Source organism: Bacillus rossius, chromosome 2 (assembly GCF_032445375.1).
Source record: "Bacillus rossius redtenbacheri isolate Brsri chromosome 2, Brsri_v3, whole genome shotgun sequence".
Classification (NCBI taxonomy): domain Eukaryota; kingdom Metazoa; phylum Arthropoda; class Insecta; order Phasmatodea; family Bacillidae; genus Bacillus; species Bacillus rossius.
The window spans coordinates 22,219,774-22,238,050 of record NC_086331.1 but is presented as its reverse complement, the minus strand read 5'-3'; the positions used below and the strand labels follow the sequence as shown (position 1 = coordinate 22,238,050).

Genomic DNA, 18,277 nt, shown 5'->3' with positions numbered 1-18,277 from the left:
ACAACTCTTATGCTTCATTAATTACGGGGAGTGATTAAGTGATTTTTAATTATCAAAACAACCCTTAAGAGTGAAAGTGCGTCGTAGGGGTGCAGCGGTTTTCCCCGTGGGAAACCGCAATTAATAAACGTTCGGAACACCCCTTGCGGCCTTCCGCCAATAATTAACAACAGCATAAATCAACCTAATTAACCTCCCCGTTTTCACCTGCAAATAGCCACTGGAGTAGTCAACAAGTGACAGACAGTCTCCAGCTTGACTTTCTATTTTCAAATATTATTAATCTCAATTTTATTATGTATTATTATTATAGGCCTTCCGCCAATTAATTCAGACAGATGTCATTAAATTACGAGGGTTCTAGAAATAATAATGTCTAATTATAATTATAAATTTGGAATAACGGCACATTAGAAAGTTCGGCGCGTCATGACGCTTCCTCCCCCCCCAAGCCGGCACAAAGCGGCAGTAGAGTTTTACTCACGGGCCGGGGCGGACACGTGATCCCGCGGGGAGACTTCAACTTTTGTGCTACTGATCTCTTCATGCTGGTAAATATTATAATTCATTAAAACCTCCTTTTTCCTCTCCCCGCGTGCCCCCGTGCCCTTTTCCGGTGCAGGGCTTAACCCGGCCGCGTTAATTTTTGCTCGTCGCGCAACAACGGTTCGCGACGCAGTCACCTTACGGTCCGGGCCGACTCCCGCGAACAGAACTTAATCTAATTCGTCGAGCAGACGCCTGCCGGCTACAAACGTAAAGACTTTTCTTTTAATATTACTTTCGTGGGCCCGCGACTCACACAGGTGAGCCCGGGCACGAAGCTAATTCCAGTTTATCACGGGAGTGGCCGTTAACCCACTCAAACTCTGCGACGACCCCCAAGCCCATGTAGGAATCTTATTTGCAAGTGCCGCAACGTAACACGTATTTAATTATTCAGTGCAAGTGTGTGTAGTGTCAGCGTATTTGTCCAGTGTAATTGTATAAGTTGTGCCCATCCACACTTTGTGAGATGCGGGATTAAAAACCAGCACCTAATTAACGTGTTCTTTATTTCGTAGACGTCCCCTGAACAGTTAGGAAACAGTCCTCTACACTGTTTAGGGCCAGTGCGTATTAAAAGCAGGGACTCCCTCCCACCATCAACAGCCGCCGATCCTAGTGGAACACGCAGGGGCAAAAACCCACGACCACCTCGGTTAATACTCAAATTAACCTGGCGCCCGCCGGAGATTTCATTAAGAGCCACTAAAACCACTAGGACCGCCCCGAGTCTCGATCACGAGACCGCGGGTGACGGCAGTATCATGCAATTGCTGATATGCATGGTGTATCGAAAGCATCTGTGTGTCGCTGTGTCAGAACTGTAGTGTCTGTTATAAACAGAGTTAAGTTTCAACAAGTTGTAAATTGGCCAAATGATATTGCTTCTGTGGTTCATAGATTTCACGCTTTTGCAGGAATGCCTCAAGTTTGTGGTTGCATTGATGGAACGCTCATCAAAATTGATGCTACACAAGTACATGAGCAACATTTTGTTGATCGGCATGGCAACCATTCAATAAATTGTATGGTTGTTTGTGGGCCAGAGTACCAGTTTTTTTATACAAGTGCAAATTGGCCTGGTAGTGTCCATGATGCTAGAGTGTTACGCAACAGCACACTATGCGAACGTTTCGACAATAGGCCATTCCCTGAGACTGTTTTGCTTGGAGATAGTGGTTATCCACTGAAAGAATGGTTAATGCCTCCTGTGGTTAACAACGTGGAGAATCCTGCAGTTGTCCGATTCAACAGGGCTCACAAAAGCACTAGGAGAGTGGTTGAGAACTCCCTTGGTATTCTGAAGGAAAAATTCCCATGCCTGAATTACTTGCGGGTAAATCCTCAGTATGCAGCCAACATTTTTAAATGTTGTGTTACACTCTGCAACATATCGCGGAGTCACGAAGAACCTCATCCTGTTCTTGCAGAAGACAACTTCTTAGATGAAGCAGTACCAGACTTGGAAGCAGAAATTCCGGTGGCAGCAGCACAGAGGCGACAGCAGCAGCTCATAAATCATTTCATTTAGGCATGATAGTTAAGTGTACTTTTGTAATTTTTAAAATGTATGTATTTTTAGGAAAGTTAAGGTACGAAACCTGTGTCCGATATATCAAAGAGAATTTTTGCAAGCCAACGTATCGGCCAAATATGGCTAATGATGCACATGCAACATGTTTTTAATTTTAGTGAACCCATTATTTCATCATGTCAAGTATTTTTTTACCAGCCCTTTTATAATATGTGAAGTCCTTTTCTCTGATTGGAGTAAATAATTGTAACTATACATTTACATGTAGCTATCAGCAGATTTTTGTATTTTGTTTTGTGTTCATGAGATTTTAATATGTGCAAAGATACTTGCAAGTCATTAATTACAGTTAGATTGTACATATAACGAAAGTGCTGGTTCTATTAATTTTATTAGTATAGCTACTATGTAATAAAAATATTACTGATTTTATTTACCATTATGTATTTTACGCATAGCAGTTCTGGTAAAAAAAAGAACGTACACTGATACTGTGCATAATAACATAGTTATAACTGTGGTAATATTTATTTCTACTTTCGAAAATCTGACAACTCTCATGTACCCTTGCAGGATCAGCATTAGGTGTTGTGATGATCATAAACAACAAAAACAGATGGAATTGATGAAAATTCTTGCAACATATTGGCCAAGTTCATCACACTGAAAGTTTCATAAAAATAAGTCTACTCACATCTGAAAAACATTTTTCTTTGTAATAAAACCTACACTTATTTTTGTCTCTTAGTCACTGTATAAGCAAAATTATTTTTTATCTCTAGACATCCCATATGAACAAAATTTTCTGGGCAATAAAGTGCATGTTGTGCTGTCCAATGGTTTTGTAGATAGTATTTAATTCTAAATTTGTGCAATCTTACTTATGGCACAGTGTATAATATAAGCAAGGCAAAATGCCATAGGTTGGCTTCAAAAGTTGCAAATTTTTAGTGTCTGTGAAAAAGTTATGATAAATTATTTTTTTTTTTTTCATTTACTTGAGTGAGGCTTTTCAAAGAAGATCCTTATTGCATAACAATCTTTGTAACTACATAACTTAAAAATGAAAGTACATGATGTATATTCAACAATAGTGTTCTGTTCTTTACAGAATTGTTAAACTGTAAGAAATGGTGTATTATTACTATTTACACAGCACAATGTTTTATAAGTACAATAAATGCATATAATACTATGTGAAAAGTAAGCTCTTACCAAATTTAGCAAAGCTTACATAGCAAACCAAATACTATACATGAATGCGTACATACGTGCTGTAATTAAAGTTTAACTACATGAATACATAGGTGCTGTAATTGAAATTTAACAAAAAATTAGTGATATAAACTTTTATTTTACAATCATGAAATTTTATATCTACCTTGATCATTAAGCAACAGTATATAAAGATAAATACAAATTATATTTATAAAAATATTGCAAGGACAATGTAAAATACTCTCTATCAATATTGAAAAATATACATATTAATATAAAATAGGCTGGATCATTCATTATACAAAACATTTTCCTCAATTTCACCAACACTTTCAATGTTGTTTGTAAATTCAGAACATTGCAAGTTCAACTGTCGTTCGCGGTACATTATATCCAATTTAGTTTTGTATATCTGCACTTTAAGAAATTCCAGTTGAAGTTTTCTCTTCTCTTGCAGAAATTCTTCCTCTTCTTGAAACTTGTTGGTGCGTTTTCTCTTTGCAGCTGAAACAAAAATCATAATATTCAAATGCCACTAAAGACAAAACTTTCATCACTGCTGTTTTCCCTTTTGACTCAAAGTGTCTTTGTTATTGGTAACCACAAATAAAACAATATCAAGTAAACAGTTCTACACTCTCTGTGGTACAAGTTTACAGTGTTGACACAATCGGCAGTCACAAATGTGTTTAGAAGGGAAACACATTTAAGATTTCCTGTCATTTCTCTCATGTAACTATTTATATGTAACTGCATTCACATTCTCATTAGCTTCTTTAGAATAGATAAAAAAAATTTTTTAAGGGGTTGCCAAGTATTTTAGATCTACATTGACTATGAATAATGGGCACACAGAAATGTACCTTTACTTGTTGGAGTTCCTCCATCCTCATCGAGACTTGCAGGAGTCAACAAAAGATCTTCGACCATCATACTACTCGCATGAAAACTTGAATTTACAGGGACTTCCCTAGATTCTTGTTCAATGGCCCACGTTTCTGGTACATCAAGACTGCACACAACTGGGGAATCTCGTCCCACAATGTCGAGCACGATGTTGTCGACGTCCGTCAGCTTGACATCAATTCCACCAGATGCTCCAGTTTTTTTGGAATTATCCACTTTGCCCTGAAACAAAAAAGAAATGGATGCGGTATTACAAACTTCACTTATTAACTTTATTTCACATAGCAATTACTTATGTTGACTTCCTTTCTGTTATCAAGGTCATACAATTTAACATCCTATTAAGTAAATTTTATAAATAAGTTAGCTCCTTTTTTTTGTTTTTCCTTTAACTAAGTAAATTGAGGCAAAAAAAATATTAGGTGTTGGTCTATAATTTTAATTAGGCTCTATACAATTATGTTATTTCGGTCTATTTCTCTACCCGATACCGACGTGATACCGCATACCGCATTTATGGTTTTGTTAGGTTAGTATAGCCACATTAAAAACTTTTAAAAACATTATGAATGGTTTGTTAGGTTAGTATAGTTACAGTAAAAATACTTAAAAACATCGTGAGTGGTAAAATAGATTGAAATTTTCGGTACGCAAAAATTTACGGTATCGAGTATGAAAATAGTCCCTGTTATTTTAAGCCAAACATTTTTATACACATTCTAAAATGAGAGGCATAAATCCTGAAATGTTAGTAAATAACCAAAACAATATGTTTGTAGCATTCTTCTTCAATTATCATATTTTGATAATAAAATAGTTGTAAGGAGTACTGAATTTAAGTAGCCTAATAAGGAATTGATCATAAAAGCTAATACTGCACATATTTCAATACTACCCAGATCCATATCTGAAACACATCAACATTGTGATACAAAAAATTGTTTGTCATCTTGGGTAGCTTAGGGTAGTTAGGACCTCATGGATTAATATGAAGTACAGTTGTGATCCAAGGAGTTACAGGTTAAGGTTATAAAAACCAAAGATCTTAATCGAATTGAAATATTGGCAAGCTCCACACAATTACAAACAATGGCTAAACATGTACGTACTAAACGTAATATAATAAACAATTACTAGGAAAAACCTAACTTTGTTATAAATAGCAAAGTTGAAAAGATTTTAACATTCTTACCATTGTAGATTTCTTCAGATTTTGCCACACCACATCACGAACATAGGTCCAATCTTTGTTTTCAGAAATCACTCCTAGAGAAGCAGCAAAATCGCGAATTTCCTGCCATGCTGACATCTTATTTTGTTTGGTTAATTTGTCTGAAAAGGCACCGAATAAGATATCTCTGGAGTCTTTGATTTTGTTTAGAAGGATTATTTTGTTAGCTGTTTGCCTTTTGAAACTCATTTTCTTCACTTCACACTTCTAAAAACGCTAACCTATAATCCAAGAACCAAACACAACACGAAAGCGATAAAAAGTAACAAAGTCTTGTGATACTGTGATACGACACAACGACTTGTAAACCTTGACTGCAAGAGATTCGATTTTACAAGTCGCACGTTTTTCATTCAGAAACACTCATAATCCTTACTTGTAGAAATTGTACTTGTAACTTGTAACTTGTAAATTGTAGACTTGTAGTTTTATGAAACAGGCCCCAGGTAGTGAGACAGTCAGGTTTAAGTGTTGACGGTTTTCCTGAGCTGTATAAATTGTGTTCGTTAGTAGCTACAATTCCAGCAACAAGTGCATCTGTCGAACACTCGTTTTCCTCACTGAAACGAATTAAGACCTACATCAGAAATGCCCAGAAACAAGAAAGACTGTCAAATCTTGGACTCATTTCAATTAAACATAAATTAGGTATTGCTTTCCCTGAAACAAAGTAAAACTTTCTACAGTGATGTAATTGACAATTTTGTTCGCAAGACACGACGACTAGACTTGGTTTACAAATAACTAAGTAGCAGCCCACCTCAGCAATTCCCCGGATGTGGATATTACCGGACAATGTTGCTGGTCAGCAAGTTTACTCAAGATCTCCTGTATTCCCCGCTCTTGCATTCCAGTGCTGCTCCACCCCACCTCATTCACCTGCATCAGTTCTCAAGACCACAAATGTTAAGCGCTGCCCAAATCTCTCCACTCCACCAATAATTTCTATAAGCAGACAGAATGGTGAGTATGAAATTTTCTAAATTACAGAGCTTTCTTCAATATTTTAGTTTCAAAATTGTTATGTACGCACAGATTTGTTAACATTTTGGTTATATATATATTGAGATTTTTTAAGACTGACTTGTATGTATTCATTACTTAAGCGAAATAGCCTAACAAACCGAACACACATGCTCATGCTTGAAAGTGAGAGTTAAGATTAATAAATTATGTGTGACTTTAACATGTACGTATTGCATTTACTACCAAAATAATAATTTTCTGAATTTTGATGTATGCTGGTGATGTGTTTCCGAGCGTATCTTTCACTGTTTCACTGATTAAAAAATCTTGCTTCGTGTAACGACGATTGCTCAAGTTTTAGTCATACCAGCTTTTTAATTTTCTTATAATATAGGAAATGTTGACTTAACATTTTGTAGAGAAACTCTTAGGCCTGGCTTTCATCGACACTTAAAATTGTTTTGCTGCGGAAGCTGCCTTATTAGTCGAGACAACAAAAGAAAAATAGATGAAAAACATACTAATAGACCCATTGGTGGTGAATGGGAGGTGGGAGGGCTGTTTAAAGGTACAATTCATCGCTTTTGCTTAAGTATTTTCCAAACTATGAGTTTTAGCAAAAAAAAATTTTTTTGATACAAAATTAAAGAACATAAAATTTCCTCCACAAGAGATATGTTAAACCGCTTAAATAGCACCAATTTGCAACTTAAAATCAAAATTTTCTGGGGGAGGACTCCTGGACCACCCACCTTAATAGGGGGTGACAGTGAACATACTTGGTTCCACCACTTTGAAATTCACCCTTCCCCACTGATCTCAGGGTAGGTTCGGCCTTGTGGCTAGAGGTAGGGGTTAACGCAGTAGGGCCCCCCAAGCTGTTATGGCCAATCGGGACGCCTGAAGAAGAACACAAAATTACTGATTGATGCCTGATGAATTTATTACGGCACAGCCCTATACATTGTGCTGCCCGTCCTGGCCGTAACGGTTGTCCCGAATTGAATAGTCACATGCGCAGCCACTTCCTCAGTGGCGGCTCACGATTTTACTATGCGTGAAGGACCTACTCTTACACATGATGCGGCGGTTACAGAATAAACCCTAACATGACATATTATACCCTGACGAAAAAAACACTTCACTATTACACTTGACGCCGACCACCAATGCTCCTCTATGTCGCATAGACCGCTATGACTCATCAACATCTCGCAAAGGCGTGTGCACCGAACGCGCTCGTGCGCGCAACGAAGTGTAGTTCGTGCAACGAGGCGAACGCCAGGCAACGAGTGCTACGTCGGCGGAAGGATCCGGCCGGGTGTGGCATATCCCTCCGCCGAACTACAACAAATGAAATAATGTATATTTTTCCACAGGTTTTTATTAGACATTATTTTCATCAAATAATATGACTTGTCCCAGGCAGAGGGGAGGAGCGGGAGCGGTCCCCGAACAGGGGTCGCTGCCCAAGAGCAGGGAGAGTTTGGAAGAGGGGGGGGGGGGGGAGAGAGCGGGAGCGGTCCCCGAGCAGGGAGAGGTAGGAAGGAGGAGCGGTCCTCCAGAGAGGTCGCTGCTTAAATAATACTGCTCAAGCATTCTTGCCACTTTTATTTACCCAAAATTACTAGGAAGAGCTTTCTGCCTGGCTTAGCTCAGCCAGAGTAAATATACAAAGTATGTACATATTCATCAGGGAGGGCACATCTGTACCCTTCCTGTGCATACATATTCGAATTACAATGCTCTTTAGGGCGCGGTTACACGGGAGTCTGAACTACTTCAGGTGAACATGTTCAGCTGTTGAGTGCGGTTACACACAGTCTGAACATGTTTCGTTCGAGGCCATTTCTCATTTAACTTAAACAGGTTGGCAAAGTAGTTCAGATCGACATATCTTCTACATTAGCCTCTGATTGGCTGGTTAGAATATAAACAGTCTTTTGCAGAAATTCTAGATGGAAAGTGTTTCTGGCACAAGTTCGAGTAATATTTTACCGAATGCAACAAAAAAACCAACAGATAATTATACATATTTTTTAATTTATCCTGACCTTAATTTTCTTAAAACTGAGATAGGTACTCTCGCTCAAAAAATAATAAAAAATAAGTTTAAAAATTTTACTGTGCATGTTTGAATTCCCGATTTGTAAAAAAATATTGAGCAATATGTAAACACATTTCATTTCTGCTGATAATGCTGTATAAACAAGTGAGAAAATCCCGCGTTTTCTGGATGCAATTAAAAAATAGAGATCAACAACACTGTCATTCGTTGACAGTAGACAATCGGTTTTAGAGCTAAACACACTTTTCAGCAACTACCGTGTAACCGCACACTTTCGCGTTTGTAAACGTGTTTACTTAAACATGTTCACCTGAAGTAGTTCAGGGTCCCGTGTAACCGCGCCCTTACATTCACTTGTATAATTTAAAGGCTTCTTGATACAACACTGGGTATTTACATATTTGTCCTGAATTAGGTTGGGCAGGTAGACAAAGTTTACTTAATTTACATTCCCCTTTGTCTGCCATCTATGGGCGGGTGGCGAACTAACTTTCCTCCCCATAGATTATGTAGGATGGGTGGCGCACTTGGGGCTTGTGCTATCATACCAGCCAAGGCCAAACTGGTGGACATGACAAATATTTCAGTCCTTTCAAAATCATATTTCACTGTGTGCCTTGTCCCGAACCTGGCCGGTTCAGTTTCCGGCGAAATTCACACGTTTCTGCGGGAGGGCTGGCGGGGGGAAGGGAGGTCGCGCGTGGCGAAAGAGCCAGTGTCCTTCAGGAGCTCGGATAGGCCGGCAGCCTTCGCGCAACGCGGAACCATCAACTCTTGCTTTCACCGACATGTAGTTTCAATAGTCATAATATTTTCTTAATCTTTTACTTACAGTTCCGTGGTCGGCCTCAATTTAACATGAAATATTTCACTTAAATAAATCAGTGCTCCAAGATGAGTGTTCAGTATATTACGTAAGTCCTGTGGGGAGTCTACGAGACGTTATGTCGGCGCTTCACGCAACAACTTAGTTTACCGGCTAATTAGTTTCAGCCCGCACGGGGCAGCCAGTAGGCGACACGTGCCACCAAACTTATTAATGAGTCAGTCTCTGGGACACGTCTAAGAGCCACGTAGAGTCACCGGAGTTTCGGGCCTACGTGTCATTAGCCCAGCGTAATACGTATTGTGTAATAATGAAGTGTTTTATTCGTCAAGGTATAATTTGTCATGTTAGAGTTTATTTTGTAACCGCCGCATCGTGTGCAAGAGTACATCCTTCACACGCAGTAAAATCGTGAGCCGCCACTGAGGAAGTGGGCGGCGCGTGTGACTTTTCGATTCGGGACAACCGTTACGGCCAGAACAGGCAGCACTATTGACGTCGTACCGACCATGGCCTTTAGGCCCGTGCTCCGCACCGCCAGTACCGTATCCCGTTTTCGGAGCGCGCCCCTTGCCCAGCCAGATTGAGTCAGGCGAGCGCCTCGGGCGTGACCCCAATAGACAACAAACCTCATTAACTGTCACCGCGGCCATTGGCCTTAATTATAATGCCCGTGACTATGATCAAGTCAGAATAGGAGAAATCCCTCTAAAACAATTCACAGTGGGACAATATGTTAGTAAATTTACAGTCGCCAACTTGATGTCACAATTTAAATAATTAAATACATTAAATCATTGTTAAGCCTTAAGCACCCAATTACCAGGTGCTACATTTTAATTGGGCACCTGGAACATGTTTTAACTTGTCATAGAGTAAATTCAATTAATATAAGTTTTTTGACGCCGACTCACAAAGAAGAGAAAGTTTCTCTTCCTTGCGAGGCGGCCATGTTCGGCAGTCTCGAACCACTCCGCGCCGGGAACAGACGTGTGTCCGTGGGCAGCATCCAAGTTTCTTTCATTGATTGTTTTTTATTCTGTACTAAATCTTTAAATTAAAACCTTTTGTTAATTCACCGCTGCCCACGTCGACTCGGCGCGTATTTTGCGGAGCCGGGCCTATCCCGACCGTCTTCAGTGTGATACCGCGATACGTATCGTAGCACAGAATGTACGGTACTGGCCGACTCCAGCGAAAGTGTTTTTACTTAAAGACGCCGTGCATATGCCTGCCAGCTGCACACACGTAAGTGTTTAGCCGAATTTAGGAGCCCGCTCATAGACCCCCCCCTGCACCCGTTAATGTTCGGCGCTGGCCATCTCCAGCGAGCATCGACCCGCGACCCGCGAGACTGCCGCGGTAACCATTAGTGTTGCGTAGTGTTATGTTTTTTCTGTGATAATTGTGTAACGGCTAGACGTCGCCAAGTGTTGGTGAGAGTGTTTTGTAGCGGGACTAGATTAAAGGTAATTCTCACCAACTCGTGTACACTAATTTTCAGGAGTCTCCTGTCCTCCACACGGCCGAGTGGCCTTCACAGTCAAGGGAGAGCCATTCAGGGTACATTCAAGCCGTGTACCTGGCGGGGCACGGGGGGCAGAGTACCCACGACCTAACACCAACGGCCTAGCAGCCTGCTAGCCTGGCGCCCCTCCGGACAACAAGAGCACCGCGACGCCCGTAGCGCCCGTCAGGTACCCCCCGGGCCTTTCACAGAGGTCGGGTGACGGCACTATGTATAGGGCTGTGCCGTAATAAATTCATCAGGCATCAACCAGTAACTTTGTGTTCTTCTTCAGGCGTCCCGAGTGGCCATAACAGCTCGGGGGGCCCTACTGCGTTAACCCCTACCTCTAGCCACAAGGCCGAACCTACCCTGAGATCATGAACCATATAAAAATCAAGTAAAAATCAATGGTGGTAGAGGGGACGGCATCATACTTTACGTATTACACTGGACTAATGACAAGTAGGCCCTTAACTCCGGCGACTCTACCTGACTCTTAGACTTGTACCAGATATGTTAGTAAGTTTGGTGGCACGATACCGTGCGGCGGTTACAAAATAAACCCTTATATGACATATTATACCCTGATGAATAAAACACTTCACTATTACACTTTACGTATTACGCTGGGCTAATGACACGTAGGCCCGTAACTCCGGCGACTCTACCTGACTCTTAGACTTGTCCCAGATATTGACTCGTTAATAAGTTTAATGGCACATTTCGCCTACTGGCTGCCCCATGCGGGCTGAAACTATTTAGCCGTTCGTCTAGGTTGTTGCGTGAAGCGCCGATGTAACTTCTCGTAGACTCCCCAGAGTACTTACGTATTATGCTGAACACTCGTCTTGGAGCACTGATTAATTTAAGTGAAATACCCCATGGTAAATTGAGGCCGACCACGGAACTTTACGAAAAAGATTGAGAAAGATTACGACTATTGAAACTACATGTCGGTGAAAACAAAAGTTGCTGGTTCCTCGTTGCGCGGAGCTGCCGGCCTCTCCGAGCGCCTGAAGGACACTGCCGCTCTCACCGCGCGCGACCACCCTCGCCTGCCAGCCCTCCCGTGGAAACGTGTGAATTTCACGGGAAACTGAACCGGCCAGGTTCACGACAAGGCGCACAGTGAAACATAATTTTGAAAGCACTGAAATATTAAATGATGAAAATAATGTCTCATAAAAACCTGTGGAAAAATATACATAATTATATTTGTTGTAGTTCGGCGGAGGGATATGCCACACCAGCCGGATCCTTCCGCCAACGTAGCACTTGTTGCCTGGCGTTCGCCTCGTTGCACGATCTACACTTTGGAGCGCGCATGAGCGCGTTCGGTGCACACGTCTTTGCGAGACGTTAATGAGGCATAGCGGTCTATGCGACATAGAGAAGCATTGGCGGTCGGCGTCACTAGTATATATGAGGGTCATTCAAAAAGTAACAAGACAAATAGATGTAGCACAAAATCGTTTTATTTAATCAAAATAGAATTTTTACCTATTTTTCTACACAATCCTCCAACTCTTATACACTTGTCTCATCGTACAATTATTCTGAATATGCCACTGGTATAAAATTATTTTGGCTGTTTTCTGTGCCACATTTGCACCTGAATCTCGATTTCTTCATTGGTGTCGAATTTTTTGCAGCATACAGCTTCCGTAAGGGGACCAAACATTGAAAGTCTGAGGGGACGATATCTCAACTGTAAGGAGGGTGTGGAAGAATCTCCCAGCTCGGTTATTGAATGCATTCCTGCATTATATATACTGTATGAGGCTGTGCATTGTCATTGTCATGAATTAAAATCGCAAATTTTTTTAAAAGTCCACTGCATTTATTGTGAACTGCAGACTTAATTTGTTTTCCAGCAATCAGTTAAATATAACTGTTTATTGTTCATTGGTCTTCAAGAAAATCACATTACATAGGGACTTGTGAGTCCCAGAAATGTATTACCATCACTTAACCTGAAGATGGCTGGGTCTTGAATTTTTCCACCTTGGAGAACCTGTGTCTTTCAACTTGACGCGAACCCCGCTACCTCTATGAAAATTTATGTGATTTAAGTATTGTTCAGAATCTCAGGATAGGTTCGGCCTTGTGGCTAGAGCCAGTGGTTCGACACAGTAGGCCCCCCCCCCCACCCGAGCTGTTTAGACCACTCGGGACGCCTGAAAAGAACAAGAAGATACCGGCTGATTTCTTATTAATTTATTCCGGCACAGCCCTATACATAGTTCTGCCCGTCCTGGCCCGAATCGAATCGTCATACGCGCGACCACTCACTCAGTGGCGGCTCACGATTTTACTACCCGGTAAGGTCATTCACTTTGGACACAATGCGGTGATTACAAAAACAAACCTTAACATAACACACTAGAATCCTGAACAAGATTACACTACACAACTTACGTAGTACACTGGGCTAAGAACACGTAGGCCCGTAACTCCCGCGACGCTACATGAATCTTAGGACTGTCCCAGAAATTGACGCGTTAGTAAGACTGATTGTTACATGTTGCCTACTGGCTGCCCCGTGCGGGCTGAAACTAACTAGCCGATTGACTAGGATATCGCGTGAAGCGCCGACGTACCATCTCGTAGTTCGCACATAGTACTTACATATCACATAGAACACTCGTCTTGGAGCACTGAATATTTAGATTACATACCACTCGGTAAGTCGAAGCCGACCACGGAACTGAAAGAAAAGGTTTAAGGAATTTTACAACTATTGAATACTACATATCAGTGAAAAATAAGAAATGCTGGTCCCGTGTCGCGCGGAGGCTGCCGGCCTCTGTGAGCTCCGGAAGGATACTGCCGCTCTCACAGCGCGCAACCCCCTCCCCGCCTGCCCTCCCACGGAAAACGTGTGATTTTTGCGGGAAACTGAACCGGCCAGGTTCGGGACAAGGCGCATGATGAAACATAATTTTGTAAGTAATAAAATATTAAAAAATGAAAATAAAGTCTAATATTTTCCTGTGGAAAAATACATAAACATTTGTTGTAGTTCAGCGGAGGGATATGCCACACCCGGCCGGATCCTTCCGCCGACGTGGCACTTGTTACATGGCGTTCGCCCCATTGCACTTTCTACACTCCGGTGTGCGCCCGAGCGCGTTCGGTGCACACGCCTTCGTGAGACGTTGATGAGGCATAGCGGTCTATGCGACATAGAGGAGCATTGGCAGTCGGCGTCAAACTGAAGGCTTTGTCTTTTAGTCTCAGACTCGTAGTAGTGAATGGATGTCTTACTGTAAGTTACAATTATTTAAAAAAAAACTTATTTCTCAGTGGAACATCGAGCTTTCAACTGTTTACAGCTTTGAATTCACATTTCTATGTAAGTGTCTGTAAGATATCTCTGCACCTACCACGCGCAGGTTGTCTTGTGTTACAATTTATTTTGAATGATGTTATGAACAATTCCATCACTTTCAGACTCTTTTACAGCTATAATTTCAACAGTGATTCTTCTGTTGTCTTGGATTATATCATCAAAGTGAGATTCGAAGGATGAATGGCAACTTAGACTGGTCGACCACATCGCTGCTCATTACCGATATATTTGCAGCAACTTTTAAAATGTTCTACCCCCTTGTAAATGTTCGAATGGTTTAAATAATTGTTCTCGTACACTTTTAACATTCTTGCATGGCTATCACTACCTTTAACACCTCCCACAATTAAAAATCTAATCACTACACATTGTTCTTCTGCAGTGCAATTCTCAATCAGACATTACATCTTAAAATGACTGATTTATAGGTTATGTTTCCAAAATATTATCCAACAGCTGATCAGAAATCATTGCAAGGATGTGAACTTAAACTTTTGAAATTTTCACATTTATTAAATGAACTGTTTTTGTGCTACATCGATTTATCTCATTACTAATTTAATTACCATTATATATTATTGCGGTCCTGTTTTGACAGGGGGCGTGGAGATGTGACGGATGTCTCTCGGTCGCTCTGCTGTGGATTCGGAGGTTGGTTGCCTGGGTCCAACTTTGTGAGAGAGCAGTTTCACATTGTGAGGTGGGAGTGGATCATTTGACCCAGTGTGGCTGACCAAGAATGCGCCCACATCGGAGAGCTCTGCTCTGGGAGCCTGGTCTGCCTTTGTGTCTGCCCGGGATGGTGGTCCAGTTAGGTTGGGGTGAAAACTCCCTGGGTTCTGGTGCATTCAGGCATCACTGCCAAAGAATTCCTGCAGGTGGGCTGCTGGCCTTGCAGAAATTGGCTGCGGCCATGGGTCATTCGGCTGGTAGTCTGGTTTAAGGGGCACTGGTGGACAGCATGGGGAAGACGAAGAAATTTCGATGGGGATGAGAGGGTAGTTGGGTGGTTTGACGGAAGAGGTGAGTGTGGCCATCAGGAGTCACTCAGGGGAGTAGGGGACTAGGGAGATGCTGTGGGAATAGAAGGGACTATATCCAGGACTAGGCTCCACCAGGCCCATGGCTGTCTTAAAGTAAACCAACTGGTACACTCTCGGTGAATCATACTTGGGCTGGAATATTCGTTACAGTGTGCGCCGACTTCCGTGACATCTTCTTTATCAAGGGGAAGAGAAGGTTTAGGTGCCCACAATCTCCTAAGAGTTAACAGTGGGTAGGAGGGATGCCCACAGTCCCCGAAGAATAGCTAGCAGAGTAGGAGAGAAGCCCACAGCCTCCAAAGAGTCGGTAGTGGAATAGACAGGATGCCCACAATCTCCAAAGTGTTGTTTGCTATGGAAAGGGTGCAGCCTGCGGTATCCGAGGAGTCGCTAGCGAAGGAAAGGGTGTGAGAGAAAGGGAAAGAGCGAATATGAAGATAAAGTGTTGATAACTCATAATTATGGCACAAGTTTTATTACCCTAGATTGGTTGATGTAGGGAGTTCTCACAGGATTTGTTAACCCAAAGAATTTTTACAGCTATGTCATCTTTAACTGCTGACCTATCTTTACCTTATTGTTCTACAACCATGATTAAAGTATTACAACTTATTGGATAGCACATAATTCCATCACCCATGATCTGTTGTTCAAGAGGTGCTTACCGGGCTGTGTCCATTGGGGCATGGGGTTGACTGGGTGGTAGATTGTGGTCCCACTCCTTTATCTCCAGTACTTTCACCTGGTTGTGCGGGTCGCAGGACAGCAGATCGGACAACTGATTTTCCTGACCTGGCATGTGTTTGACTTCAAAGTCGAATGGCTGAAAGAACAGTGCCCAGCGGATCAAATTTCCCTTTCACCCTTGTAGTGTACGCAGCTAGATTAAGCACTGGTTGTCTGTCAGAAGTTTGAATTTAATGCCTTCCAATTGGGTGGTGGTATATTTTCATCATCCACACCACCGCAAAGCATTCTTGCTTGTTGCTGTGATATTTGTTTCAAGACTTACCCGAACATAGTGCTCGAGTAAACGACCCTTTGAGCGCCTACATGAAACAGGATCGCGCCGACTCCCAGTGCGCTCGCATCCCTTTGAAGGAATAGTGGGCATTCGGGGTCGACATGGGCTAACATATAACAATGTGTAAATGCATCCTTGACCTGATCGAAGGCTTGATTTGTATACTGGGGTTTCACCAGTAATGCATTTGGGGTGACAGTAGGTCTGTGAGTCATGCGATTGTGTGAGAGAATTCGGGGATGTAGTTGTGTAGCCAGTTTAAGATACCTATACTTCACTGCAGTTGTTTTTTGTTCGCGGCACCTCAGCTTCCACTATTTTCTGGAGGTGGCCGGGTTACGAATGGTTTCCGTCCATGCTGAAGACTTGGCCAAGGAAGTTCACCTCTCGTATCTCAATATGATATTTTTCTGGGTTGGCAGGTTGATGATCACAAACCTCTCGAACACTAGTGCCAAATAGCTGCAGTGTTCTTCTCAGGTCTCCGAAAATACAATGACATCATCAAGATATACATACAATGGTAAACTGATCAATACAGCCCTTCAACACCCTAGTCATCATGGCCTGAGAAGTGGCTGGTTCGCATTTAAGTCCAAAAGGCATTTCATGGAACTGGAATCGCCTGCTGACTGGCACTGTAATTGCTGTTTTCTACCTGTCCTCTCGTTATATGGACACCTACCAGTAGCCGGATATCAGGTCTAGGGTGCTACACACACAAGCTATACCTACCCCAGCTATGGCCGCCTCGATGCTAATCTGGGAGAAGGGGAGCAAATGGTCACTGCATCTTCAGTGGGCCGGAAGACAGCACAAGACCACAGGGATATATCTTTCTTGGATGCTAGTATTATACAATAATTGTGAGGGTTGTTGTGTTGGCAGATTCTATCACCCCAACCTGTAGAATTTCTGTCACTTGTTTTCGAATGATACATTGTTCCCAAAACCCGTACCACAGAGGGGTCATAGATAGGCTGGTCAGTGGTGATGGGAATGTGATGTTCAGCCACCATTATGTGCTTCATTGAATGGGCTATAGTAAACTCATGTTGCTGCTCGCGCAGCACCTTGTTTACCTTGTCCTAATGCTCTGGGGGGACATAGTGATGTATGTCACTTACAGTTAAAATCTTGCCATTTCACATGGGTGCTTGCTCCATGGCATACACAGTGAAATGCTCATTTAGACCCACACTGATGTGGGCAGGACTCATTTACAACACTGCATCGTGCTCTGCTTGACATGGTTGACCAAGCACGAGCTCCTCTTCCAGATTCTTCATTACAACTGCGGTGGTATAATTATTTAACTCAGTGAGGCTTACCTTTATGTCCGTGTGTCCCAAAATTCGGCCGGTGTCCATGGTAATGGCCAAACTCAGCTCGCCTGTTTCACCAAATTACCCTCTGGTTACACCTCTAGGTTTAGCTAAGTTCGGCTAGGTGCATGATCCCTCTGGGTGTGTATTGTGTTATAGTATAATTACCTCGCTAGTTGTTGATTATTAAATCAGTAAATCAGCTAATGCATGCAGTGACACATTTTATTGGGACTGACACATTGTTCAAGTATACCCAGAGTGTGCAGACAGTTACAATTAAAAATGGGGAAAATACCTGAGAATGAATAACATTATATTTTGTGCCTTTTCCCGAGGTGCCAATCCCTGACCTAAAGACCTTTCACCATAAACTTGTTCATTGTAACAATTATTGTATTTAGAATATTAATTTGTGCTATTCGGTTGAAGTCGTTGGAGGTGCTTCGATCGAACTCCATTGCAAAAAGTGCTTGATCTTCTTTTATCTGGAGTGTGTTCATTTGCTCACATAAGAGGTAATATAAATCTACTGGGACTTCAAATGCGCAACATGCTTGGCACGTACATGCAGAGTATTCACCAAAGACCATTACCAGCAACTGGCCAGTGCGTGGCTCTTTCCACGAATGATCCATCACCGATGCACAGCATTTCCCCTCCTTCTAGCCTACACCCTACTTGTCACTGTCCCTGCCACAAACTTCCCTGCTCATGTACCTGACTCC

General features: G+C 42.0%; 1 protein-coding gene across 1 annotated transcript; it reads right to left on the bottom strand.

The window, feature by feature from the left end:
• Nucleotides 1–1,116: 1,116 nt before the first annotated feature.
• Nucleotides 1,117–5,716, bottom strand: LOC134529167 (uncharacterized). Its single transcript, XM_063362988.1, has 3 exons — nt 5,397–5,716; nt 4,162–4,426; nt 1,117–3,802 (listed from the first exon to the last, which is right to left on the bottom strand). Exons 1-3 carry the CDS (start codon nt 5,622–5,624, stop codon nt 3,588–3,590), a joined length of 708 nt encoding a protein of 235 aa, XP_063219058.1. The 5' UTR covers nt 5,625–5,716; the 3' UTR covers nt 1,117–3,587.
• Between the last annotated feature and the right edge of the window lie 12,561 nt (nt 5,717–18,277).

Excerpts from the sequence above, each read along its gene's own strand:
- LOC134529167 (XM_063362988.1), bottom strand. The coding sequence starts at position 5,624 with ATGAGTTTCAAAAGGCAAACAGCTAACAAAATAATCCTTCTAAACAAA. Across the intron at positions 4,427-5,396 it reads ATCTGAAGAAATCTACAATG|GGCAAAGTGGATAATTCCAA; the intron begins GTAAGAATGTTA and ends TTTTTGTTTCAG. Across the intron at positions 3,803-4,161 it reads AGGAACTCCAACAAGTAAAG|CTGCAAAGAGAAAACGCACC; the intron begins GTACATTTCTGT and ends TTTTTGTTTCAG.